Genomic DNA, 23,750 nt, shown 5'->3' on the forward strand with positions numbered 1-23,750 from the left:
TTTCATGACATGCAAATTTGAATGTGTATAGTTAATTGCCTATTATAAAAATGAAAATATACTATAGATGCTCCCATTCGTCCGAGTCGCATAAAAATACTATTTCAGACTTCACGAGAGATGCTAAGGCACTCGGAACAATGGTGGGATATATCAATATATTTACTCTATTATACTAAACTCTGGACGCCATTAGTGTGTTTCCTCCAATTGTTTAGTTCACCTGTTTTGGCTATATGGTACATTAACATTCTAACAATATTTGTTTTAGTGCAATTATTAGAAATCTTTAAGACCTAAAACATAAATGTTAAAATCATAGCTAGCAAGCCCAAATATTTAATGGACTAGAAATAAATAGCGAGACCTGCTTTCTATCCGCAGAATACTAATCTATACAAGGGGCCATAATAAACAAATTCATAGGGTGACAACCATATAATTGGTTGTTACTTTAGCCCTGTACAATGGTTAATGTGGAAGAACAAGATATTTATTTGGTAAGTACAAGTGAACAGTGATATCAAGGCACAGACAGTAAGGTAGTACTTTCCTTATAAATATCAAAAGAGTTCAAGGAATTGAGAATATTTTCACACACACTTCAAGACATCAAGCATCTACCCCTTTTCCCACAGGGAAGATATTTAATGTCTCAAAACTGCTTGTGAAAATAAATCCTATTCCTTGAACATGAGAGTAATCAGCTCCTGATCCTGTGATGAAAAGGAGTCAAAACACTGAACGGTCCAACACTCGTTGCTCTTTATCCGAGATGTGATGGACCTGTCTGGGTGTAATTCATCTTCAGATGCTAATATTCATTAAAAGCTAGCTTCTATTGGCCACCCATTAAATTTATGTTTGTTGCAGATGGAAAATGCCAGCATCTTCCTGTATTACAGACAGGTGCTCTAGGAAAAATGTTACAGCAAAAGACATTACATTTTGTGGATAATATTCCTCAGATAAAAAGCTGATTCATCAAACTTGCTAACCGGAAAGCTCCAATATGCATAGTACCCAAGAGGTATGTTATGAGTATTAAAGGAGTTGGTATCTTGACTAATATTCATCACAGGATCAGAAAACTATTTACATCCCTTAAAACGATTACACATCAGCTGTTTTTACCACATAAATATTTTGTTGACACATTTACCACAGTACGTGGCTGAGGCAATAGATAAAATACATAGTTTTCCCAAGCTAATTTTCTTTGAGTCTTATAGTAATATAAAAGTAGCCTCAAAGAAAAGTATTCATGAAAATAAGTCAATTTTACATATCCCCTTCACTTGCCAAATCAAGTATAAACTCCAAGTGTAGGAAACTTCTGCAAGAGTATCAGCTTTGTATTTGATACGGTGTCCAATGCAGAGCACATTACATAACAAAACCACTGAATGGCTGACTTGTGTCCTAAAATCCATCATTTTGACATGTATCATGTTTTATACATTGCATATACAGTACTGTATACTATATAATTTTTTTTTTAAATGTAATACTTGTTTTTCCATGTAATGTGGTTCTGCATTGAGCAACCTAACCTATCTACATAAAAGATATTACTAACGTGTTGAACCCTTACACACGAATGCACACTGCACCATACGCCTCTTTATTTTACAAGCACTTCATTTCCATGTAGCAAGACTGTTCTATTCCTCTGAACCTACAAAGCACTTTCTATGCTTTCCTATCCTCCTTCTCTTGAACATTTCCAATGTATACAATTTTACCAACCTATCAAAACTTCATCCATTCACATTTCTCACTCTTTAAATAATTTATACGTCATACTTCCGACAAGGTTGTCAACAGCATAAAAACTGATTTTCTTAATTCAAAATAATTTATACGTTATGTATTTCCAACAAGGTTGACAACGGCATTAACACTGATTTTTTTTAAATTGACATTCAACGTCGTGCATCACTTGCATTTAAGAGGATTGGCTAAAATAATCTTTACACACATTCCAACCTGAATAAATCCTTCCATACATTATAAATAAATTTCTCTTCCATAGACAATATTTTTTTTCCTTTATTTTGCATTCCATACATTATAAATTTCTCTTCCATAGACAATATTTTTTTTCAATTATTTTGCATAGGCAGATACTTTTCTTGGTGTCATTTATTACAAAATCTGTTGCTAATCTGTAGTTATATATTCTCTTTAACTCAATCAACAACATATTGCCTGTGTACATCAGTCTTTCAACATTCCAATCGTGACCGTAAGTCTTTCCACCTTCGTCTGTCATTTCTTTGACTTGTCACATCATTTGATGTTATAAAGAACCTTGAGCATATAAAATATCCTTATATCAAACTCCCTTTAGCATTAAACCAATCACTCTCCAGTCGTAACAGTATACTTCAAGACATAATTCTCTTTCCTCATAAGTATTTTTATAAAGAAATTCTTTCCACACCATACAGCTTCAGCAACTTCCACACTATGACAAATAGCAACTTTCAGAAATGAAAGGAGTGGGGAGTGGCTGTTGTATATTGATGATAGAATTTGGAATATGGAGAGTAAAGAAAATTTGAGGGAATAGAACAGGAATATGGATCGATGAATGTTGCTATGGATGGTGAAAGTATTTAGTTATGAGAGAATTGTAGAGTAGATAGGCATATGGTTTGGAAGAGAAAAGTAGCGTGTATGGAAGCCAAGTTGGAATGTATGGAGGGATTGTCGTCCAATCTTTCCTTGATGGAAGTGAATTCGAGATAGTTTAATTCTGATTAAAACTAAAAAGTTTAATTTTTCTGATGAGGGTTTGGATTATGCAAGAAACGTGAGGATACTGAAAGACGCGGAAAACAGGATACAGAGGATACAGACAATAATCAGGGATCATGAGGATTTGAGAGAGTTTGATTCTGTGAGGAGAAAGGAGGGGGAGAGGTTGGTATAAATTGTATAATTTGGAATTGTGGAAGGAAGGAGAGGAAGACTTAGAAATTGCTGAGAGGTATAGAAAAGGAAGGGATTAAATATCCAGGATTGTGTGGGCACAATGATGCCAAATGGTGCAGTGTGTAGTGAAGACTTCAACAAGCTACTGATGAGCTTTTGTGTAGGTACACAAGTGGCTGATACTGTGGAAGTTTTCTACACAGGATTTATACTTGATTCATTAGTTGTATATCAATGTGTTGGTGACTTTTGGGAAAATATTTCTGAGGAACCACTCTTACCACATACTGTATAGATATACAGTATATATATGTATCATGAAAAAGTTTTGATTTTGGTCCTGAGGAAGAGTGAATTCGATATTAAAAGCTATTCGTGGCTTAATATTTGAAGGTGTGAAAATCCTTTGTGCTAGAGATAAAACTTTCATATATAATATATAAAAGGTGTATATTTATAGTGGTATCTATAGTACTGCACTGTATATCACTTTTCAGACAAATATATATCACAGGTAAGTAAAGGATTTGGATTTTGTTCAAGTTACTCCCAAGATGGAAGGATTAACTATGATTATCTTTAAAATGGGATCACAAATGATGCAGTTTATATGATTAGGTTCTTTTGCTCTTATGGTTTAATTCCTATTATTATTTCTCCATAAAGCACTTTCAACTAAGCTTATTTAGCGTATAAAATACGGGTGCTTTCATTATTAATATGTGATGCATCTAGGTCTGTACTGTAGTTTGGCTAATACAGGAGTACAGTAGTTATATGACCAATTATAGCTGAATTTTTATATGAATTGTTTGTATAAATTAATTCTCTGGGTCAGTGACTTCCACATAAGGTGCTCTTAAAATTTACAGATTTTCTTGCGAGTTATCCTGCACAAGCTAAGATCTTTGGGTAATTAATTTTTACCATCAGTTGTGTTCATTGATGTTTAAAAAATTTAAAGAAACAAAATTGTTTAAGGTACGTATGTGAGATAAAAATAAAGATGTTGCCATTTTTAATCATATGTTTAGTACCGGGTACATTATACTGTATAGACTTGGATGCATCACATATTATGTATGGAACTACTGTATGCATCACTTCAAATACATATTTACATAGTTTATTACAAAGTTTAATGACTCCACCCTATCCCAGGAATCAGGGAAAGCAGATAGAATTATGAGCTTATCATAAAAGAAAACACTTACTTTTAGTAATAGTCTTCACTGAAGAGGACATTGAACAGCTGTACGAGACTAAAGGGATCGGATCGGACAAGAATTGTAGGGATTACAGTTAATTTAAAATATTTTTCTAATTGCCTTCTTAATTCACTTATTAAACATGCATATCTTATTAAGTTTTCCATTACAAGTAGATATATTTAAATTATACTTATTTCTGGAAATTTTAATATACGGTGATGAAGGGGGAGGGAGTGATGTTTAGTTTGGCCACATCCCTATCACATTGATAATGACAATGTACCAAGCCGACTGCATTCTGTAAACTGTAAGTGCAAACACACACTGATGTTTCAACGATCTAAGTGTACATGCACAACTTGAAACACAAGTTATGAGCTTACTTTAAGCTGGCTAAACCATTTTAATGTTCACATTTAGCTAAGCATAAAGTTACGGCCTTAGTTCAAAATGAGAAGAGGTAATAAATCTTTTGGCGAGAAAAAAAGTACAGTATATGAATAAAATTGTTAATTTTCAGCAAAACAATAGTTAAGACCCAATGAATTCATGTACACTTTTTGGGGGGACCAATAGGTTGAACAGCTCGTACTTCCGAAATAAAATCTACAGGCGAAAACAAAGTGTTAGCATAACTGGCCGTCGTCAAAGACCAAGGGTCCTGACTAGAGTTACCATCTCTTTGCTCTTGTATATCTTGATACTCAAAAAGCACTAGCTGTATTTTACGTTTGGCCTTCTTGCAAAGATCGGGGTCAAGTTTATTTAGTTCTGAAGTTATGAATTGACAAAATTCTGAAGATTCTCTGTGTTCAAAGTAATCGACACGTTCTAAGGCAGTCATGGCGGAAGCCATTATCGATTCATTTAAGGACAGCACTTTACAAGGCTCAAGATTACGGCCATGGTTATTCTGCTGATCAAGCACCTCATTACAAGAATTATCAGCAGAAGGAGAGTACTGGTGGTGCTGCACACTATCTGTCTCTGTTTCCTCATTACAAAAGTCCTGTAAGGTGATGGGCAGGTTTTAGCAACCATATAAAATTAAAGTTGCTGAGCAACTAAAAAATACAGACCACAATAAAAAAAAATCTCAATTTGATTCTTGTCAAACAACTGACTGTATTGACTACTCTAATCCAGCACATTGATTTGCTATACATAAAGGGGACACTGATTTTCTATACATAAAGTGGACATAACAATACCAAAACTTTTACATTAGCATTGGGGAAATTGCAATATGTACAACCAAAAATCAAATAACTAAGACTAAGAAATAAAATTTAAAGAAATGAGGCTTTCAGTAACGAGTAATAACAACCTGATCCCAACAAAAATTATATCTGCTGTCCTCACAGGGAGACACGTTTTCTATTGCCAGTGCCAAATTAAATAATGGCTTAAAACCTTTAAATTTAAATTCAACAAATTATCATAAAATTTTGAAAATAATAATTTTCTCCAAGTATTTAATCATTTTATTTCTATATTTACTAAGACTGACCTTTAAGTGTAAGTTTTACATAATTCACGAAAGCCTTTTAATGACTTCCGTATCAGTAAATATTGCATAAGAAGCCTTACACTAAGAAGACTAAAAAAGTCCCCTTTCTTAACTGAACCAAACAGGTCTGTTAATTTTAAACCTATGGTATTTCAAAGAGGACATTCTCTAAAAAATAGTTGACTATCTTTCCAGATCATTGGATTAGTTTAAATAAATTTGATGAAGTATCTTGCACTAATTAAAACTACAGGACTGTAAAGTATTATTCTTCAACAGCCTTAATAACTGCTACATGCTCTACTATTCCTGTAGACAAAGACTTTCTATATTTTTTAGATTATTCTATCTAATGCATGACTCCAGATTTCTTTCCATGGTAGGTATTTGATATTAATGTAGACTCAAACCTGAGAGTTATTAGCATAATAGGCTATGCTCGTTCTACCAGATGCCATTTTTTCCCTACAATTTACACAACCGTTAATTCAACACTGATGATTGAGAAGAATCTAGTCGCTAAGACAGGAACCATTATGGATAATTTCAAAATTATGGGTGACATCACATTAAAATGAAAACCTGGAGGGAGCTCTTTGAGTTGTACTGTATTTCTAAAAATACTTAACATTACATAAGCTCTCTTGATTATAGACCGGCAAAAATACAAGGTTTACTACTGAGGCAGAGTTTCCCAAAAAAATATTCAGATGTCTTGAAAGTCTGATCCCAAAAAAATATTCAGATGTCTTGAAAGTCTGTTAATACAACTATGAATAGTTTGTTAAACTTAGCTATGACAAATAACTTTAAATTAGGTAGGAGTTTAATAGGGAGAGATGAGACTGGAAATCAATGTAAGCAAAATAGAGCTAATTGAAAAGGTTCAATGCAGTTCTTGTCAATGGATTCCCCACCTGTGGGCTTAGTGTAGCTTGAAACTTCTGCTCAAGATAGGGAGTGTGCTCTTTTAACCCTTTTACCCCCAAAGGACGTACTGGTACGTTTCACAAAAGCCACCCCTTTACCCCCATGGACGTACCGGTACGTCCTTGCGAAAAAATGCTATAAGAAATTTTTTTTTCATATTTTTGATAATTTTTTGGAAAAATTCAGGCATTTTCCAAGAGAATGACACCAACCTGACCTCTCTATGACAAAAATTAAGACTGTTAGAGCAATTTGAAAAAAATATACTGCAAAATGTGCTGGGAAAAAAATAACCCCCTGGGGGTTAAGGGTTGGAAATTTCCAAAGAGCCTGGGGGTAAAAGGGTTAAGTAGCAAGCAACCTCTTGAATGTTTGCCTATTGGCCTCCCTTGAGAATTGGAATATTTTAAGGGATTTTATGATGCGACTGCTACACCTTTTCTTTTATAAAAAAAAAAAAAAAAAAAAAAAAAAAAAAAAAAAAAAAAAAAAAACAATGGCAATTCATACATCATTTCCCCATTACATTTGCAAAGCAAGCCAACATTCCTACTACAACGATAATGTTATCATTTGCCTATAAATCCCCCTTCCAGTATGTTTACTGCCACAACCAATTATTTTTTTTATTCTATAAATTTTAGTATTGCATCAATTCATACACAAATATAAAAATATGTTGTAAGCTTATATTTTCATAACTGCATAACATTTTCTCCACATGACAGCAAAAAATTATGAACTCTAGTTCTGTTTAAGACCTAATTAAACGTGTTTTGGTACTGCCACGTCCATACAGGCAACATTGTAAGAGTTGATTCAACTTTTCGTTGTTGGAAAGCTATCAAAATGTTTTTTGTTTTCTATTCAATTTTCAATTACTGCTGTACTATGCAAATGATTTGCTGCACTTTAGGTCTTTGGCTCACTTAAAAAACATGCTTTTACAAGAAACCTTCTTGGCAGCTTTGTAGACTACTGGTTTTGACTAATGTTTTATGGGGCTTGATAATAACTTTATTGCCTAATATTGAAATTAAAAGAAGTATCATTGTTCACAGTGACAGTGTTGAAAATCACTGAAAATATATTATGAATTACTGTTTTCTTTAGTGCTGAAAGCCCTGATATGAATAAATCAACATGAACTTTTTCAAAATATTCATGGCAATGCAATATTGTTTTTGGTGGAGTGCATTACAGTAATTTCACCAGATAATTCTAAATATATGTCTAATACGCAACAAAAGTGTAAAGATTTTGAAACGGATTTTTATGAAGGAAAAATCTATTTTTGGGTGAGATAGCCATGTCGTCCTGATGGGAGGTCCTTCCGGCAGCTTCCTACTGTATAATATTTCTGCGAATGATATTACAAGAGAATTACCGTCAGGTATCACAGGATTCTAACCCCCAGAACGACTATCTCAAGATATTGTGTATAATCAGGGACGTATCCGTAGATAACCATAGATATCTGCACCCCAAACAGACTTAACCCAGTCTAGGAATCTAAGGAGAAGGATAGGTGAGGAGCCATTACATATCCTCTCCCCTCATAGTACTGTCTGTCTCTGATGAACCCATTCCTTTCAAATCAATTTTTGCTGCAAAGATGTGTATGCTGTAACACAGCACTGTATCAAACTTGTTAGTTTCTTTGATCATTGCAACCTCACCATCCTTGTGAGCTTAGGATGGGGGGTTTTGGGGGAGCCTATAGGTCTATCTGGTGAAACATCAGCAGCCATTGGCTGGCACTCCTTGGTCCTACCTTGGGTGGAAAGGGGGCTTGGGTGCTGATCATATTCATTTATGGTCAGTTGTTAGGGCATTTTCCTACTCGATAAGGCAATGTCACTCTCCCTTGCCCCTGCCATTCATGAGCGGGCTTTAATACTTTAAGCCTTTAAACCCAGAGGAGTATAATCATAGATACAAACGAGCTATGAGGCCATGGATGACAAAGGAAGCTGCTGAGTGGTATGGAAGAGATTCTAAATGTCTAAAATGTGAAATATAACAGAGCAATTGGATAGGCGAGAGTTGTTAACCCCATTCCTATTGATGAGGATGTTTCAGAAGAATTTCTATGAAAAGGTACCGTTAATAGAGTGCAGAAACTCTTGATGTTACATAAAACATATACTACTCTATACTGCAGAGACATGGAAGCGATTTTGATAGAGGGTGCGTGTGTAACCTCAGAATTTCAAGGTACGCAGCTGGAGTATGGTTGAATAATATCGAAAATGAGGAATTGATGAAAAGACGTGTTATCCAGCAGCTATAAAAAATCTATGAATTTTAAGATGGAGAAAGTTTAGACATATGAGAAGGGATGAGGAACCCTTGTGCAGAGAAGCAGAAGATATGAAAATATGTAAGTGGCATGAATCATGAGGGGTCAGATGAAGACTTGGATTGAATGGGAGTTCTAGAAGACACAGGTCAGGATGGACTCAAGTTGAAATAACTCCTTACAGGCTTAAGTCCAGAAAGGGAAAGGGAGGGGTTGACATTGAAGCTTTCATGGGGACGACGACACTTTACCAACTTGCAGCACAACACTCAAAAGGTCAATACATCACTGCTCATTTTTCTTTCATACAAAACCTTGACTTAAAATCTTGCAAAAATACCTTTGGTCCTGTCTTAGTTACATGCTATAATCAGAGATCAAACTTCATAGAAGAGCCTTTCAATTTCTAGAGGGCAAAGCATCGTACCATGACAAAAAAAAAAAAAATGGAATAAAATAAATTTGTCCAGAAATACAGTTATTACCGATTAAGTTTAAATCAAACAAGAAATCACAAAAAAAGATATTGTAAATTATTACTGTAAAATGAAAATAAACTAACCTCTTGAGACTGCTGTCCTTGATATTGTCTGTAATCAATGATTTCAGAATCTGAGACAGTTTGCACCTGTGGAGAAATGTTATTTTCCTTAGTAAAATAAATTTTTGAATATACTTACCCGATGATCATGTAGCTGTCAACTCTGTTGCCCGACAGAAAAATCTAAGGTCGGGATACGCCAGCGATCGCTATACAGGTGGGGGTGTACAACAACAGCGCCATCTGTCGAGTAGGTACTCAGGTACTTCTTGTCAACAAGAACTCAATTTTCTCCTCGGTCCACTGGTTCTCTATGGGGAGGAAGGGAGGGTCCTTAAATTCATGATCATCGGGTAAGTATATTCAAAAATTTATTTTACTAAGGAAAATAACATTTTTTAATATTAATCTTACCCGATTATCATGTAGCTGATTCACACCCAGGGGGGTGGGTGGAGACCAGCATACATGTTAACATTAGAAGCTAAGTATCCCGTATTTCATTTTAGCAGTTTTTCAAAATAACAAACATAAAATAAATAAGTACCTGGTAAGGAAGTCGACTTGAACCATTACTCTGCCTTTTTAAGTACGTCTTCCTTACTGAGCCTAGCGATCCTCTTAGGATGCTGAACGACTCCTAGGTGCTGAAGTATGAAGGGCTGCAACCCATACTAAAGGACCTCATCACAACCTCTAATCTAGGCGCTTCTCAAGAAAGAATTTGACCACCCGCCAAATCAACCAGGATGCTGAAGGCTTCTTAGCCTTCCGTACAACCCAAAAAACAACAATAAAAAGCATTTCAAGAGAAAGATTAAAAAAGGTTATGGGATTATGGGAATGTAGTGGTTGAGCCCTCACCTACTACTGCACTCGCTGCTACGAATGGTCCCAGGGTGTAGCAGTTCTCGTAAAGAGACTGGACATCTTTAAGGTAAAATGATGCGAACACTGACTTGCTTCTCCAATAGGTTTCATCCATTACACTCTGCAGAGAACGGTTCTGTTTGAAGGCCACTGAAGTAGCGACAGCTCTAACTTCATGTGTCTTTACCTTCAGCAAAGCATGGTCTTCTTCCTTCAGATGAGAATGGGCCTCTCTAATCAAAAGCCTGATGTAATAAGAAACTGCGTTCTTAGACATCGGTAAAGCAGGTTTCTTGATAGAACACCATAAAGCTTCTGATTGTCCTCGTAATGGCTTTGTACGTCTTAAATAGTACTTAAGAGCTCTTACTGGGCATAGTACTCTCTCTTGTTCGTTACCAACCAAGTTGGACAGGCTTGGGATCTCGAACGACTTGGGCCAAGGACGAGAAGGAAGCTCGTTTTTAGCTAAAAAACCAAGCTGCAAGGAACATGTAGCCGTTTCAGATGTAAAAACCTATGTTCCTGCTGAAGGCGTGAATCTCACTGACTCTTTTAGCTGTTGCTAAGCAAACGAGGAAAAGTGTCTTTAATGTGAGATCCTTAAAAGAGGCTGATTGAAGCGGTTCGAACCTTGCTGACATCAGGAACCTTAAAACCACGTCTAGGTTCCAGCCTGGTGTGGCTAACCGACGCTCCTTTGAGGTCTCAAAAGACTTAAGGAGGTCCTGTAGATCTTTGTTGGTGGAAAGATCTAAGCCTCTGTGGCGGAAGACTGCTGCCAACATGCTTCTGTAACCTTTGATCGTAGGAGCTGATAGGGATCTTACATTCCTTAGATGTAAAAGGAAGTCGGCTATCTGCGTTACAGAGGTACTGGTTGAGGAAACTGAATTCGCCTTGCACCAGCTTCGGAAGACTTCCCATTTTGACTGGTAGACCTTGAGAGTGGATGTCCTCCTTGCTCTGGCAATCGCTCTGGCTGCCTCCTTCGAAAAGCCTCTAGCTCTTGAGAGTCTTTCGATAGTCTGAAGGCAGTCAGACGAAGAGCGTGGAGGCTTGGGTGTACCTTCTTTACGTGCGGCTGACGCAGAAGGTCCACTCTTAGAGGAAGAGTCCTGGGAACGTCCACTAGCCATTGCAGTACCTCGGTGAACCATTCTCTCGCGGGCCAGCGGGGAGCAACCAACGTCAACCGTGTCCCTTCGTGAGAGGCGAACTTCTGCAGTACCTTGTTGACAATCTTGAACGGAGGGAACGCATACAGGTCTAGATGGGACCAATCCAGAAGAAAGGCATCTACGTGAACTGCTGCTGGGTCCGGAATCGGTGAACAATAAATCGGGAGCCTCTTGGTCATCGAGGTAGCGAATAGATCTATGGTGGGCTGACCCCACAGGGCCCATAGTCTGCTGCAAACATTCTTGTGAAGGGTCCACTCTGTGGGGATGACCTGACCCTTCCGGCTGAGGCGATCTGCCATGACATTCATGTCGCCTTGAATGAACCTCGTTACCAGCGAAATCTTTCGATCTCTTGACCAGGTGAGGAGGTCCCTTGCGATCTCGAACAACTTCCTCGAATGAGTCCCTCCTTGCTTGGAGATGTACGCCAAGGCTGTAGTGTTGTCGGAGTTCACCTCCACCACCTTGCCTAGAAGGAGGGACTTGAAGTTTCTCAAGGCCAGATGAACTGCCAATAGCTCCTTGCAGTTGATGTGAAGTGTTCTTTGCTCCTGATTCCACGTGCCCGAGCATTCCCGTCCGTCCAGTGTCGCACCCCAGCCCGTGTCCGATGCGTCCGAGAAGAGAAGGTGGTCGGGGGTCTGAACAGCCAATGGTAGACCTTCCTTGAGAAGAATGCTGTTCTTCCACCACGTCAGTGCAGACCTCATCTCTTCGGATATAGGAACTGAGACCGCTTCTAGCGTCATGTCCTTTCTCCAGTGAGCAGCTAGATGATACTGAAGGGGGCGGAGGTGGAGTCTCCCTAACTCGATGAACTGGGCCAGCGATGAAAGTGTCCCTGTTAGACTCATCCACTGCCTGACTGAACACCGGTTCCTTCTCAGCATGCTCTGGATGCATTCTTGGGCTTGACTGATCCTGGGGGCCGACGGAAAAGCCCGAAAAGCTCGACTCTGAATCTCCATACCTAGATAGACAATGGTTTGGGATGGGACGAGTTGGGACTTCTCTATATTGACCAGGAGACCCAATTCCTTGGTCAGATCCATAGTCCATCTGAGATTCTCCAGACAGCGACGACTTGACGGAGCTCTTAAAAGCCAGTCGTCCAAATAGAGGGAGGCTCTGATGTCTGCCAAGTGAAGGAATTTGGCAATATTCCTCATCAGTTTGGTAAACACAAGAGGTGCCGTGCTTAGGCCAAAGCACAGGGCTTGGAACTGGTAAACGACCTTTCCAAAGACGAACCTTAGGAAAGGTTGGGAGTCTGGATGGACGGGGACATGAAAGTACGCGTCTTTTAGGTCCAACGAGACCATCCAGTCTTCCTTCCTGACCGATGCTAGCACCGACTTCGTCGTCTCCATTGTGAACGTCTGCTTGGTGACAAAAGCATTGAGAGCACTGACGTCCAGCACCGGTCTCCACCCTCCTGTCTTCTTCGCTACCAGGAAGAGACGGTTGTAGAAGCCCGGGGATTGATGGTCCCGGACTATGACTACCGCTCCCTTTTGTAGCAAGAGAGACACCTCTTGCCGCAAAGCTAGCCTCTTGTCCTCCTCCTTGTAGTTGGGAGAGAGGTTGATGGGAGTAGTTGCTAGAGGGGGACTGCGCCAGAACGGAATCCTGTACCCCTCCCTTAGCAACTTCACAGACTGAGCGTCTGCACCTCTGCTCTCCCAAGCCTGCCAGTAGTTCTTGAGCCTGGCTCCCACTGCTGTCTGGAGAGGTAGGCAGTCAGATTCTGCCTTTTGAGGACTTGGAACCCTTCTTCTTTTTGCCACGATGACTGTCGGCACGGGTACCTCCTCTGCTGGAGGTTCTGCCACGAAAGGGCGGGATGAACCTAGACGCTGGTGTGTCCATCCTAGGTCTAGGCACGGAAGGTAAAGCTGTGACCTTACGTGCGGAAGACGCCACCAGGTCATGGGTATCCTTCTGGATCAACAAGGCAGCAATCCCCTTGATCAGCTCTTCCGGAAAGAGACACTTGGAAAGCGGAGCAAACATCAACTCCGACTTCTGGCATGGTGTGATCCCCGCAGACAAGAAGGAGCAAAGGTGATCTCTCTTCTTAAGCACTCCAGACACGTACGAAGCCGCAAGCTCACCAGACCCATCCCGAATGGCTTTGTCCATGCTAGACATGATAAGCATGGCAGAGTCCTTATCCGAAGGGGAGGTCTTTCTGCTTAACGCTCCCAAACACCAGTCGAGGAAGTTGAAGATCTCAAAAGCACGAAAAACTCCCTTCAACAGATGGTCCATGTCAGAAAAGGACCAGCAAATCTTAGAGCGTCTCATAGCCAGCCTGCGGGGAGAGTCAACCAGACTTGAGAAGTCGCCCTGGGCAGAGGCAGGAACTCCCAAGCCGGGTTCCTCTCCCGTGGCATACCAGACGCTAGATTTGGAAGCAAGCTTGGTAGGAGGAAAGATGAAGGCAGTCTTCCCCAGTTGCTTCTTGGACTGCAACCACTCTCCCAGTACCCTCAAAGCTCTCTTGGATGAGCGCGCGAGAACGAGTTTCGTGAAGGCAGGAGCTGCTGACTGCATGCCTAAAGCGAACTCGGAGGGAGGTGAGCGCGGGGTTGCAGACACAAACTGTTCCGGATACAATTCCCTAAACAGTGCAAGGACTTTCCTAAAGTCTAAGGAGGGAGGCGTAGACTTGGGTTCTTCTATGTCGGAGTGCGGATCGTCCAAATGCGCAGCTTCGTCGTCATCAGATACTCCATCATCCGAAAGTTGAGGAGGAAGTGGCAAAGGTGGAGCAGAAAGCTGAACGGCTGAATCCGGCAGCACGGGTGCATGCGTAGCTGCACTGGATCCAACATCATGCCGCTGCTGGTCAGTCTGCGAGCTGGCAACAACAAAAGCGGAGTGCTGGTGCGTGGGAGGGACTGCCGTGGGTTGCGGAGACTGCCGCATTGCGTCAAAACACGGCAGCTTGACAGCACCTTCCCACTGCTGATGCGGTAGCTCACGCATGTCAACGGAGGTTGCCGCTGCGTCTGGCAGGGTCGAATGCGCATCGGTGGTAGAGCTCTCACAGCCGGAGTGTGGGAGCAGGCAGCCGCAGTATCTGCTGAGCGCACAACCGTGGCAGGTTGTAGGTTAACAGGTGTAGTGTCAACCTTCTCAGCACGATACTCCTGCATGAAGGAAGCAAGCTGAGACTGCATAGTCTGCAGCATGGACCACTTAGGGTCTACCGTGGTTGGTGCGGCAACAGACGGAGTGATTGCCTGCTGCGGAACCACTCTACCTCTCTTGGGAGGTGTGCAGTCTTCGGAAGACTGCGGCGAGTCCGAACTGACCCAGTGGCTACACCTGGGCCGTTGGACTCGCTCGGAAGGGACCTTACGCTTGAGAGGTCGTGAGACCTTGGTCCAACGTTTCTTCCTAGAAACTTCTTCCACAGACGAGGAATGAATGGGCTCACTCGTCTGTTTGTGGATGGGACGATCTCTGACAGATACGTCCGCAACCACTGAGGGTACATCCGTACGCTGATCAAGGCCTGTCGAACCCTTTGGTCCTTCGACATTGCTTCTCCCCTGGGCTTGGGAGCTTGCAAGAGGTCCCGGACTGGGAGGACGACTGGCACGAACAGATGCACCCTCATGCGCTACACTGACACTGACACTGTTCACCGCACTTGCACTCACTACACTTCCCACTGCACTCTTCGCTTTCAACTCTTTGACATCGGCCAAAAGTTGATTCCGGTCATTAGCTAATGACTCCACTCTGTCACCAAGAGCCTGAATGGCACGCATCATGTCCGCCATGGAGGGTCGAGCACTAGTAGCAGGGTCGGGAGTCACCACTACAGGGGAAGGAATAGGTTGAGGGGCATGGGGAGAGGAAAAATCAAACGAGCGAGAAGAACTCCTCCTGATCCTATCCTTCTCTAGCCTACGTGCATTCTTTAGGAATTCATTAAAATCGAATTCCGAAAGCCCAGCGCATTCCTCACATCGATCTTCCAATTGACAGGATTTACCCCTACAATTGGAACAAACGGTGTGAGGATCTATAGAGGCCTTCGGAAGACGCCTAGAACAGTCCCTAGCGCTACACTGCCTGTACTTAGGGACTTGAGAATGGTCAGACATCTTGAATTCTTGAATTAGCCAAGGGGGGGAATCCAAAATCTAGCAAAGTTCATCAACAATTAATCCAAATCTAATCAAAAAGCTTGATAAGCTAATGATAATAGTTCCTGAATAGCGAAAGCTAAAATCTAGAGCGAATACATCACCAAAAGCGTGAAAACAACTCCAGAAACAACAGCGTATCCAAGTAGGTCTTGCCGGTGGCACGACAGAGGAAAAATTGAGTTCTTGTTGACAAGAAGTACCTGAGTACCTACTCGACAGATGGCGCTGTTGTTGTACACCCCCACCTGTATAGCGATCGCTGGCGTATCCCGACCTTAGATTTTTCTGTCGGGCAACAGAGTTGACAGCTACATGATCATCGGGTAAGATTAATATTGAAAAAACGTACCTTTCTTAATGTAGTTCATTGTTTTACAAGTAAAAAAAGTGAACAATCATAAAAGAAACATCAAAGTCTTAAACTGCCTTCAAAGTTAATTTCTCACTAAACACCTAATCCATATACTTTAATTATAACTTGGAAAAGCAGGATACTAAAAGCCCACGAGCTCCTATAAGGAAAATTAGCCCGGTGAGAACTAAAAAAGGAAATGAATAAACTATAAGAGAGGAAATGGATAAAAAGTATATCTTGAAATCAGTAACAAGATTAAAATAAATCTGTCATATATAAACTATGAAGAGAGACTCATGTCAGCCTGTTCAATATAAAATCATTCACTGTAAGCATAGGCTAGAGGTATTTTTTCCAAAGCCATGCAACATCAACTACAACCACATCAGTCATGTTAAAATTTTGTTTGGGGGTTAAAATCTGCTAATTTCAAACGGTCCTTCTTTTCCTAGGATTGAAAAATATAATAAAGGCACTGATCTATGCATGAAAAAAATACATTTCTCGATAAACCGCACTTTTGAATAAAACAAACTCTTACATAAATTTGAATTAGAAAAAATTATTCACCTTTTGAATTCCTCTTTGTAGATGAACTTGAGCATTTGAAGCACCTCGTACCTGGAAGAATTTGGATCACAATTAAATTTCTTTAATAACTTTATGGTTCTTTATAATTCAAAACGATTTTTAAAGGGTGAGAAGTTAAAAAATATTAACCCAAATATTATGATGGAAGTTATTCAAGAAATATGAGAGAGAGAGAGAGAGAGAGAGAGAGAGAGAGAGAGAGAGAGAGAGAGAGAGAGAGAGAGAGAGAATAAACTTTATACCTCTAGACTTGGCCATTGATATGTCTGCTGTTCATTTCTATCTTTTACTCTGGAATCTGATGCATCTTGAATCTGGAGAGAAAAAATTCAAGTACATATATTAATACACTATTAGGAGAATATCTGATCATTTCACTTACTCATAGGTGTAAATTAAAACAAAATATTAACTTTCTACAAATACAATGATTTTTGTCCAAGAATCTTGGCAAGGATGGACCTGCCATTCTTACCACGAGCCTCAACCATATATCTATTTTCTGGGTCTCTCCCCAGAAATGTTATTTTTATTAGTAAAATAAATTTTTGAATATACTTACCCGATAATCATGTAGCTGTCAACTCCGTTGCCCGACAGAATTCTATGGAGGGATACGCCAGCTATCGCAATACTAGAAGGGGGTGTACTTACCAGCGCCACCTGTGGCCAGGTACTCAAGTACTTCTTGTTGACACCTCCTCAATTATTCCTCGGTCCACTGGTTCTCTATGGGGAGGAAGGGAGGGTCGATTAAATCATGATTATCGGGTAAGTATATTCAAAAATTTATTTTACTAATAAAAATAACATTTTTCAATATTAAACTTACCCGATAATCATGTAGCTGATTCACACCCAGGGGGGTGGGTGAAAACCAGTGTACAAGATTAAAGGATAGCTAAGTATCCCATATTTCATATAACAGTTATCTCAAATAACAATGAAATAATAAGTACCTGGTAAGGAAGTCGAATTGAACCGTTACTCTGCCTCTTTTTTAAGTTCGTCTTCCTTACTGAGCGCAGCGTTCCTCTTGGAGGCTGAATCAACCCAAAGGTGCTAAAGTATATAGGGTTGCAACCCCTACTAAAGGACCTCTACAAAACCTCTAACCCAGGCGCTTCTCAAGAATGAATAGACCACCCGCCAAATCAAAAGGATGCGGAAGGCTTCTTAGCCTACCGTAACAACCATAAAAACAACAATAAAAGCATTCAAGAGAAAGGTTAAAAAAGGTTATGGGATTAAGGGAATGTAGTGGCTGAGCCCTCACCTACTACTGCACTCGCTGCTACAAATGGTCCCAGGGTGTAGCAGTTCTCGTAAAGAGACTGGACATCTTTAAGATAAAATGATGCAAACACTGACTTGCTCCTCCAATAGGTTGCATCCATTATGCTCTGCAGAGAACGGTTTTTATTAAAGGCCATCGAAGTAGCTACGGCTCTTACTTCGTGGGTCCTTACCTTCAGCAATGCAAGGTCTTCCTCCTTTAAGTGAGAATGGGCTTCTCTAATCAGAAGCCTTATATAATACGAAACCCCGTTCTTGGACATGGGCCTCGAAGGTTTCTTGATGGCACACCATAAGGCTTCTGACTGTCCTCGAATAGGTTTAGACCTCTTAAGATAATATTTGAGAGCTCTGACAGGGCAAAGAACTCTCTCTAGTTCGTTACCTACCATGTTGGAGAGGCTAGGTATTTCAAACGATCTAGGCCAAGGACGTGAAGGAAGTTCGTTCTTTGCTAGGAATCCGAGCTGAAAAGAACATGTTGCAGATTCGGTCGTGAAACCAATGTTCTTGCTGAAGGCATGAACCTCACTGACTCTCTTAGCTGTTGCAAGGCAGACGAGAAAAAGAGTCTTGAGGGTAAGGTCCTTGAAGGAAGCTGACTGGAGAGGTTCGAACCTAGATGACATAAGGAACCTTAAGACTACGTCTAGGTTCCAGCCTGGAGTGGATAGACGACGCTCTTTAGACGTCTCAAAAGACTTAAGAATGTCTTGAAGGTCCTTGTTGGAAGAAAGGTCCAAACCTCTGTGGCGGAGAACTGAAGCCAACATACTCCTATACCCTTTAATCGTAGGGGCTGAAAGGGATCTCTCATTCCTAAGATGTAGAAGGAAGTCAGCAATTTGGGTCACAGAGGTATTGGTAGAGGATATTGAATTGGCTCTACACCAGCTTCGGAAGACTTCCCACTTAGATTGGTAGACTCTACGAGTGGAAACCCTTCTTGCTCTGGCAATCGCACTGGCTGCCTCCTTCGAAAAGCCTCTAGCTCTAGCGAATCTTTCGACAGTCTGAAGGCAGTCAGCCGAAGAGCGTGGAGGTTTGGGTGCAACCTGTCTACGTGAGGTTGACGTAGAAGGTCCACTCTTAGAGGTAGAGTCCTGGGGATGTCGACTAGCCATTGAAGTACCTCTGTGAACCATTCTCTTGCAGGCCAAAGGGGAGCAACCAGCGTCAGCCGTGTCCCTTCGTGCGAGATGAATTTCTGCAGAACTTTGTTTATTATCTTGAACGGTGGGAATGCGTAAAGGTCGAGATGGGACCAGTTCAGTAGAAAAGCATCCACATGAACTGCTGCAGGGTCTGGAACAGGGGAACAGTACAGCGGAAGTCTCTTGGTTATGGAGGTGGCAAACAGATCTATGGTAGGTTGACCCCACAAGGTCCAAAGTCTGTTGCACACACTCTTGTGGAGGGTCCATTCCGTGGGAATGACCTGATTCCTTCTGCTTAGGCGATCTGCTGAGACGTTCATATTGCCCTGAATGAACCTCGTGACCAGAGTGAGGTTTAGACCTCTTGACCAAATGAGGAGGTCCCTTGCGATCTCGAATAGGCTCCTCGAATGGGTCCCTCCTTGCTTGGAGATGTAAGCCAAGGCTGTGGTGTTGTCTGAGCTCACCTCCACCACTTTGCCTAGCAGGAGGGACTTGAAGTTCAGCAGGGCTAAATGAACTGCTAGCAGCTCCTTGCAATTGATGTGGAGCAATCCTTGTTCCTCGTTCCACGTTCCCGAGCATTCCCGTCCGTTCAAGGTCGCACCCCAGCCCGAGTCCGATGCATCTGAGAAGAGATGAAGATTGGGGGTCTGAATAGCCAACGATAGGCCCTCCCTGAGATGGAGATTGTTCTTCCACCACAGGAGAGTGGTCTTCATCTCTTGGGTGATTGGGATAGAGACTGCTTCGAGAGTCGAACCCTTGTCCCAATGAACTGCAAGATGGAATTGAAGAGGGCGGAGGTGGAGTCTCCCTAGCTCGACGAATAGGGCCAGTGATGAAAGGGTCCCTGTGAGACTCATCCACTGTCTCACCGAGCAACTGCTCCTCTTCAGCATGCTCATGATGCACTCTAGGGCTTGGCTTATCCTGGGGGCCGATGGAAAAGCCCGAAAATCCTGACTCCGAATCTCCATTCCCAGGTACACAATGGATTGGGAGGGAATGAGCTGAGACTTTTCTATGTTGACTAACAGACCCAGTTCTCTGATTAAGTCCAAAGTCCAGTTGAGATTCTCCAGACAGCGACGACTCGTGGAGGCTCTCAACAGCCAGTCGTCTAAGTAGAGGGAGGCTCTGATGTCTGATAAGTGTAGGAATTTTGCTATATTCCTCATCAGATGAGTGAACACCATAGGAGCTGTGCTTAGGCCAAAACACAGGGCTTGGAATTGGTAGACAACCTTTCCAAAAACGAATCTCAGGAAAGGTTGGGAGTCTGGATGAATAGGAACGTGAAAGTAGGCATCTTTCAAGTCCAACGAGACCATCCAGTCCTCCTGCCTGACCGCTGCTAGGACCGACTTCGTCGTCTCCATCGTGAACGTCTGCTTGGTGACAAACGCGTTGAGCACGCTGACGTCCAGCACCGGTCTCCAACCTCCTGTCTTCTTGGCCACAAGAAAGAGACGGTTGTAGAAGCCCGGGGATTGATGGTCCCGGACTATAACCACTGCCTTCTTCTGCACAAGTAGCGACACCTCCTGGTGCAATGCTAGCCTCTTGTCCTCTTCTTTGTAGTTGGGAGAGAGGTTGATGGGAGATGTGGTCAGAGGTGGTTTGAGGCAGAATGGAATCCTGTAACCGTCCCTCAGCCAACTGACAGACTGAGCGTCTGCACCTCTCTTCTCCCAGGCTCGCCAGAAGATCTTGAGTCTGGCTCCTACTGCTGTCTGGAGATGCGGAGAGTCAGTTTTTTCCTTTAGATGTCTTGGAGCCTTTCCTAGACTTGCTCCTGTAAGAGTCTGGACGGGAGCTTCCTCGGCTGGGGGCTCTACCACGAAAGGGCGGTATGAACCTCGTAGCAGGGGTATCAGCCACTGGGGAGCGATAAGTCTTGGGGACTGAGGTAGCAACCTTAGACTTACGAGCCGATGAGGCTACAAGATCGTGTGTGTCCTTTTGTATCAGGGCAGCAGACAAGTCCTTAACCAGCTCTTCGGGGAAGAGGAACTTCAAGAGCGGAGCAAAAAGGAGTTGTGACCTTTGACAAGGTGTAATGCTGGAGGAAAGGAAGGTACACAGCTGTTCCCTTTTCTTCAAAACCCCTGATACAAACATCGACGCAAGCTCACCAGAACCATCCCTAATGGCCTTATCCATGCAGGACATTAATAGCATGGCAGAATCCTTGTCCGCAGGAGAGGTCTTCTTGCTGAGGGCCCCCAGGCACCAGTCTAGAAAGTTGAACATCTCAAATGCTCTAAATACTCCCTTCAGTAAGTGATCCAGGTCTGAGAAGGTCCAGCAAACCTTAGAGCGCCTCATTGCAGTTCTCCGAGGCGAGTCTACCAGACTTGAGAAGTCAGCCTGGGCAGAGGCAGGTACTCCCAAGCCTGGTGCTTCTCCTGTGGCATACCAAACGCTCGCTTTCGAAGTGAGCTTAGTCGGAGGGAACATGAAAGAAGTTTTGCCAAGGTGTTGCTTAGTCTGTAGCCACTCCCCTAAGATCCTTAGCGCTCTCTTAGAGGACCTTGCTAGGACTAGCTTAGTATAGGTGGACTTAGCTTGCTGTATGCCCAACGAAAACTCAGAAGGCGGAGAGCGGGGAATAGCAGAGACAAAGTGGTCTGGGTAAACCTCCCTAAGCAGAGCCAAGACCTTACGAAAGTCAATAGACTGTGGAGAAAGCTTGGATTCATCCACGTCTGACGAGGGATCCAGGTGTGCCGCCTCATCATCAGACGCCTCATCACCAGAGTGTAGCGAAGAGATCGGACAAGAATGCTGAACAGCAGAGTCAGATCGAGTAGGAACAATATTAGAGGTTTCCTCTTCAAGTAACTGTTGAGGGAAAACCTGAGGCTCAGACTGCAAAGGCTGAATAAAAGACGAAGCAGAAGGAAGGCGCATGGGAGGAGGAGGCTGACTCCTAGCATGAGTGGTTGAACCCAAGGGTTGCGCTTGCTGAGCGGTTGGCGGAAGCGGAGTAGCAAGCTCCTGTTCCTGTGGTGTGAGCGGAGCGCGATGAGGTAGAGGCTGCGCAGAACAAGGTAAATGTCTCGCAAGCTGAGGCTCCTGAGGCGCAAGGCCAAGGTGTAGTGGTGCTTGCCTTGTGGAGGGTTGAGCTCGCTGCAGCGAGAGCTGAGGAGACTGACTCATGGACGGGAGAGGTTGTTGTACCTCAACCGAGTGTTGCACCACTGGTGGAGCAGCAAGTGGAGGCGGAGGAAGAGAAGTATAATCCTCCTGATCCCATTGTAAAGGTTGCCTTAAAGAAGGCGGAGGCTGAACACCACTGGGAACAGCAAACTCAGAATGTGGCTCAACATCGTACGCCTGGCAGGTGGTACTGCGATCAGGCGGAGCGAGCGCAGGCGGAGCGAGCGCAGGCGGAGGGAGTGTAGGCGGAGGCGCAACACTCTCAGCCCGACACTCACGCATCAAGTCCGAAAGCTGTGCTTGCATGGACTGTAGAAGAGTCCACTTGGGGTCGGAAGAAACTACAGTAGGCTGAGGTAAAGCCTTAACAGTCGAGCTCTGTTGTGGCAGAACCTTACTCCTCTTGGGCGGAGTGCAGTCGACAGATGACTGCGGCGAGTCAGAGCTGAGCCAATGACTGCAACCTGGCTGAGCACTCGCGGACTGGACTCTGCGTTTAAGTGGTCTCGAGACCTGAGACCAACGTTTCTTCCCTGACAGTTGATCAGCGGACGAGAAAAAGACGGGCTCAATCTTCTGCAGGTGGGAGTGACGGTCTTTGGAAGACACGCCCGCAACCACCGAGGATACTTCTGTGCGCCTAACAAGGCCTGCCGAACCCTTATGCCCTTCGACATTGCTTCTCCCCTGGGCTTGGGAGCTTGCAAGAGGTCCCGGACTGGGAGGACGACTGGCTCGCACAGAAGTATCCTCACGCACCACACTGGCACTGACACTAGCACTTGGCACTGCACTGACACTAGCACTCGTCACAGCACTGGCACTAATTCCACCCACTGCACTCTTGACCTTAAGTTCCTTGACTTCGGCCATCAGAGACTTATGATCACTTACCACTGACTCTACTTTATCGCCTAAGGCCTGAATAGCACGCAAAACAACAGACATATCAGGCGGAGGGCAAACAGTAGGTTCGGGGGTAGCCACTACAGGGGTAGGAAAAGGTGGGGGATCATGAGGTGAGGAAAAAAGTGAAGAGTGAGAAGAACTCCTCCTAACTCTACCTCTCTCTAACTTAGTTGAATATTTCAAAAGACGGACAAATTCCAGTTCCGAAAGTCCGGCGCATTCCTCACATCGATTTTCTAACTGACAGGGCCTGTCCCTACAGTCAGAACAAGCGGTGTGAGGATCTACCGAGGCCTTCGGAATACGCCTATTGCAAGACCTACATCGTCTATGGGAGGGGGCTTGCGAAATGTCAGACATCTTGAATCCAAAGAGTTAGCCAAAGGGGGTTCCAAAATCAAGCAAAAGATCGTTAACCGTTAATCAGGACTATATAAAAGCTATCTAGCTAATATAAGAAGGTTTCCAGTAAAGCGACAGCCGAAATCTGAGAGAATACTTCACCAATTAGCCGTGAACAAACTCGAAGATCATAAGCGTATCCCAGAACGTCTTGCCGGAAGCACGACAGAGGAATAATTGAGGAGGTGTCAACAAGAAGTACTTGAGTACCTGGCCACAGG

At 42.8% G+C, this 23,750-nt stretch overlaps 1 protein-coding gene across 3 annotated transcripts in view; it reads right to left on the bottom strand.

Moving 5' to 3' along the window:
* LOC137634243 (uncharacterized) overlaps positions 1-23,750 on the bottom strand; it is a 44,977-nt gene that overhangs the window by 7,916 nt on the left and 13,311 nt on the right. For 2 of the 3 annotated variants that reach the window (XM_068366519.1, XM_068366520.1), the window contains exons 5-7: positions 16,843-16,914; positions 16,580-16,630; positions 9,456-9,521 (exon numbers count right to left, since the gene is read on the bottom strand). In XM_068366519.1, coding sequence (XP_068222620.1) covers positions 9,456-9,521; positions 16,580-16,630; positions 16,843-16,914 — 189 coding nt within the window. Of the gene's footprint in view, positions 1-1,627; positions 5,161-9,455; positions 9,522-16,579; positions 16,631-16,842; positions 16,915-23,750 lie in introns of those variants that run through there. The other variant, XM_068366521.1, reaches the window with a different exon arrangement.

Source organism: Palaemon carinicauda, chromosome 44, assembly GCF_036898095.1.
Source record: "Palaemon carinicauda isolate YSFRI2023 chromosome 44, ASM3689809v2, whole genome shotgun sequence".
Lineage (NCBI taxonomy): Eukaryota > Metazoa > Arthropoda > Malacostraca > Decapoda > Palaemonidae > Palaemon > Palaemon carinicauda.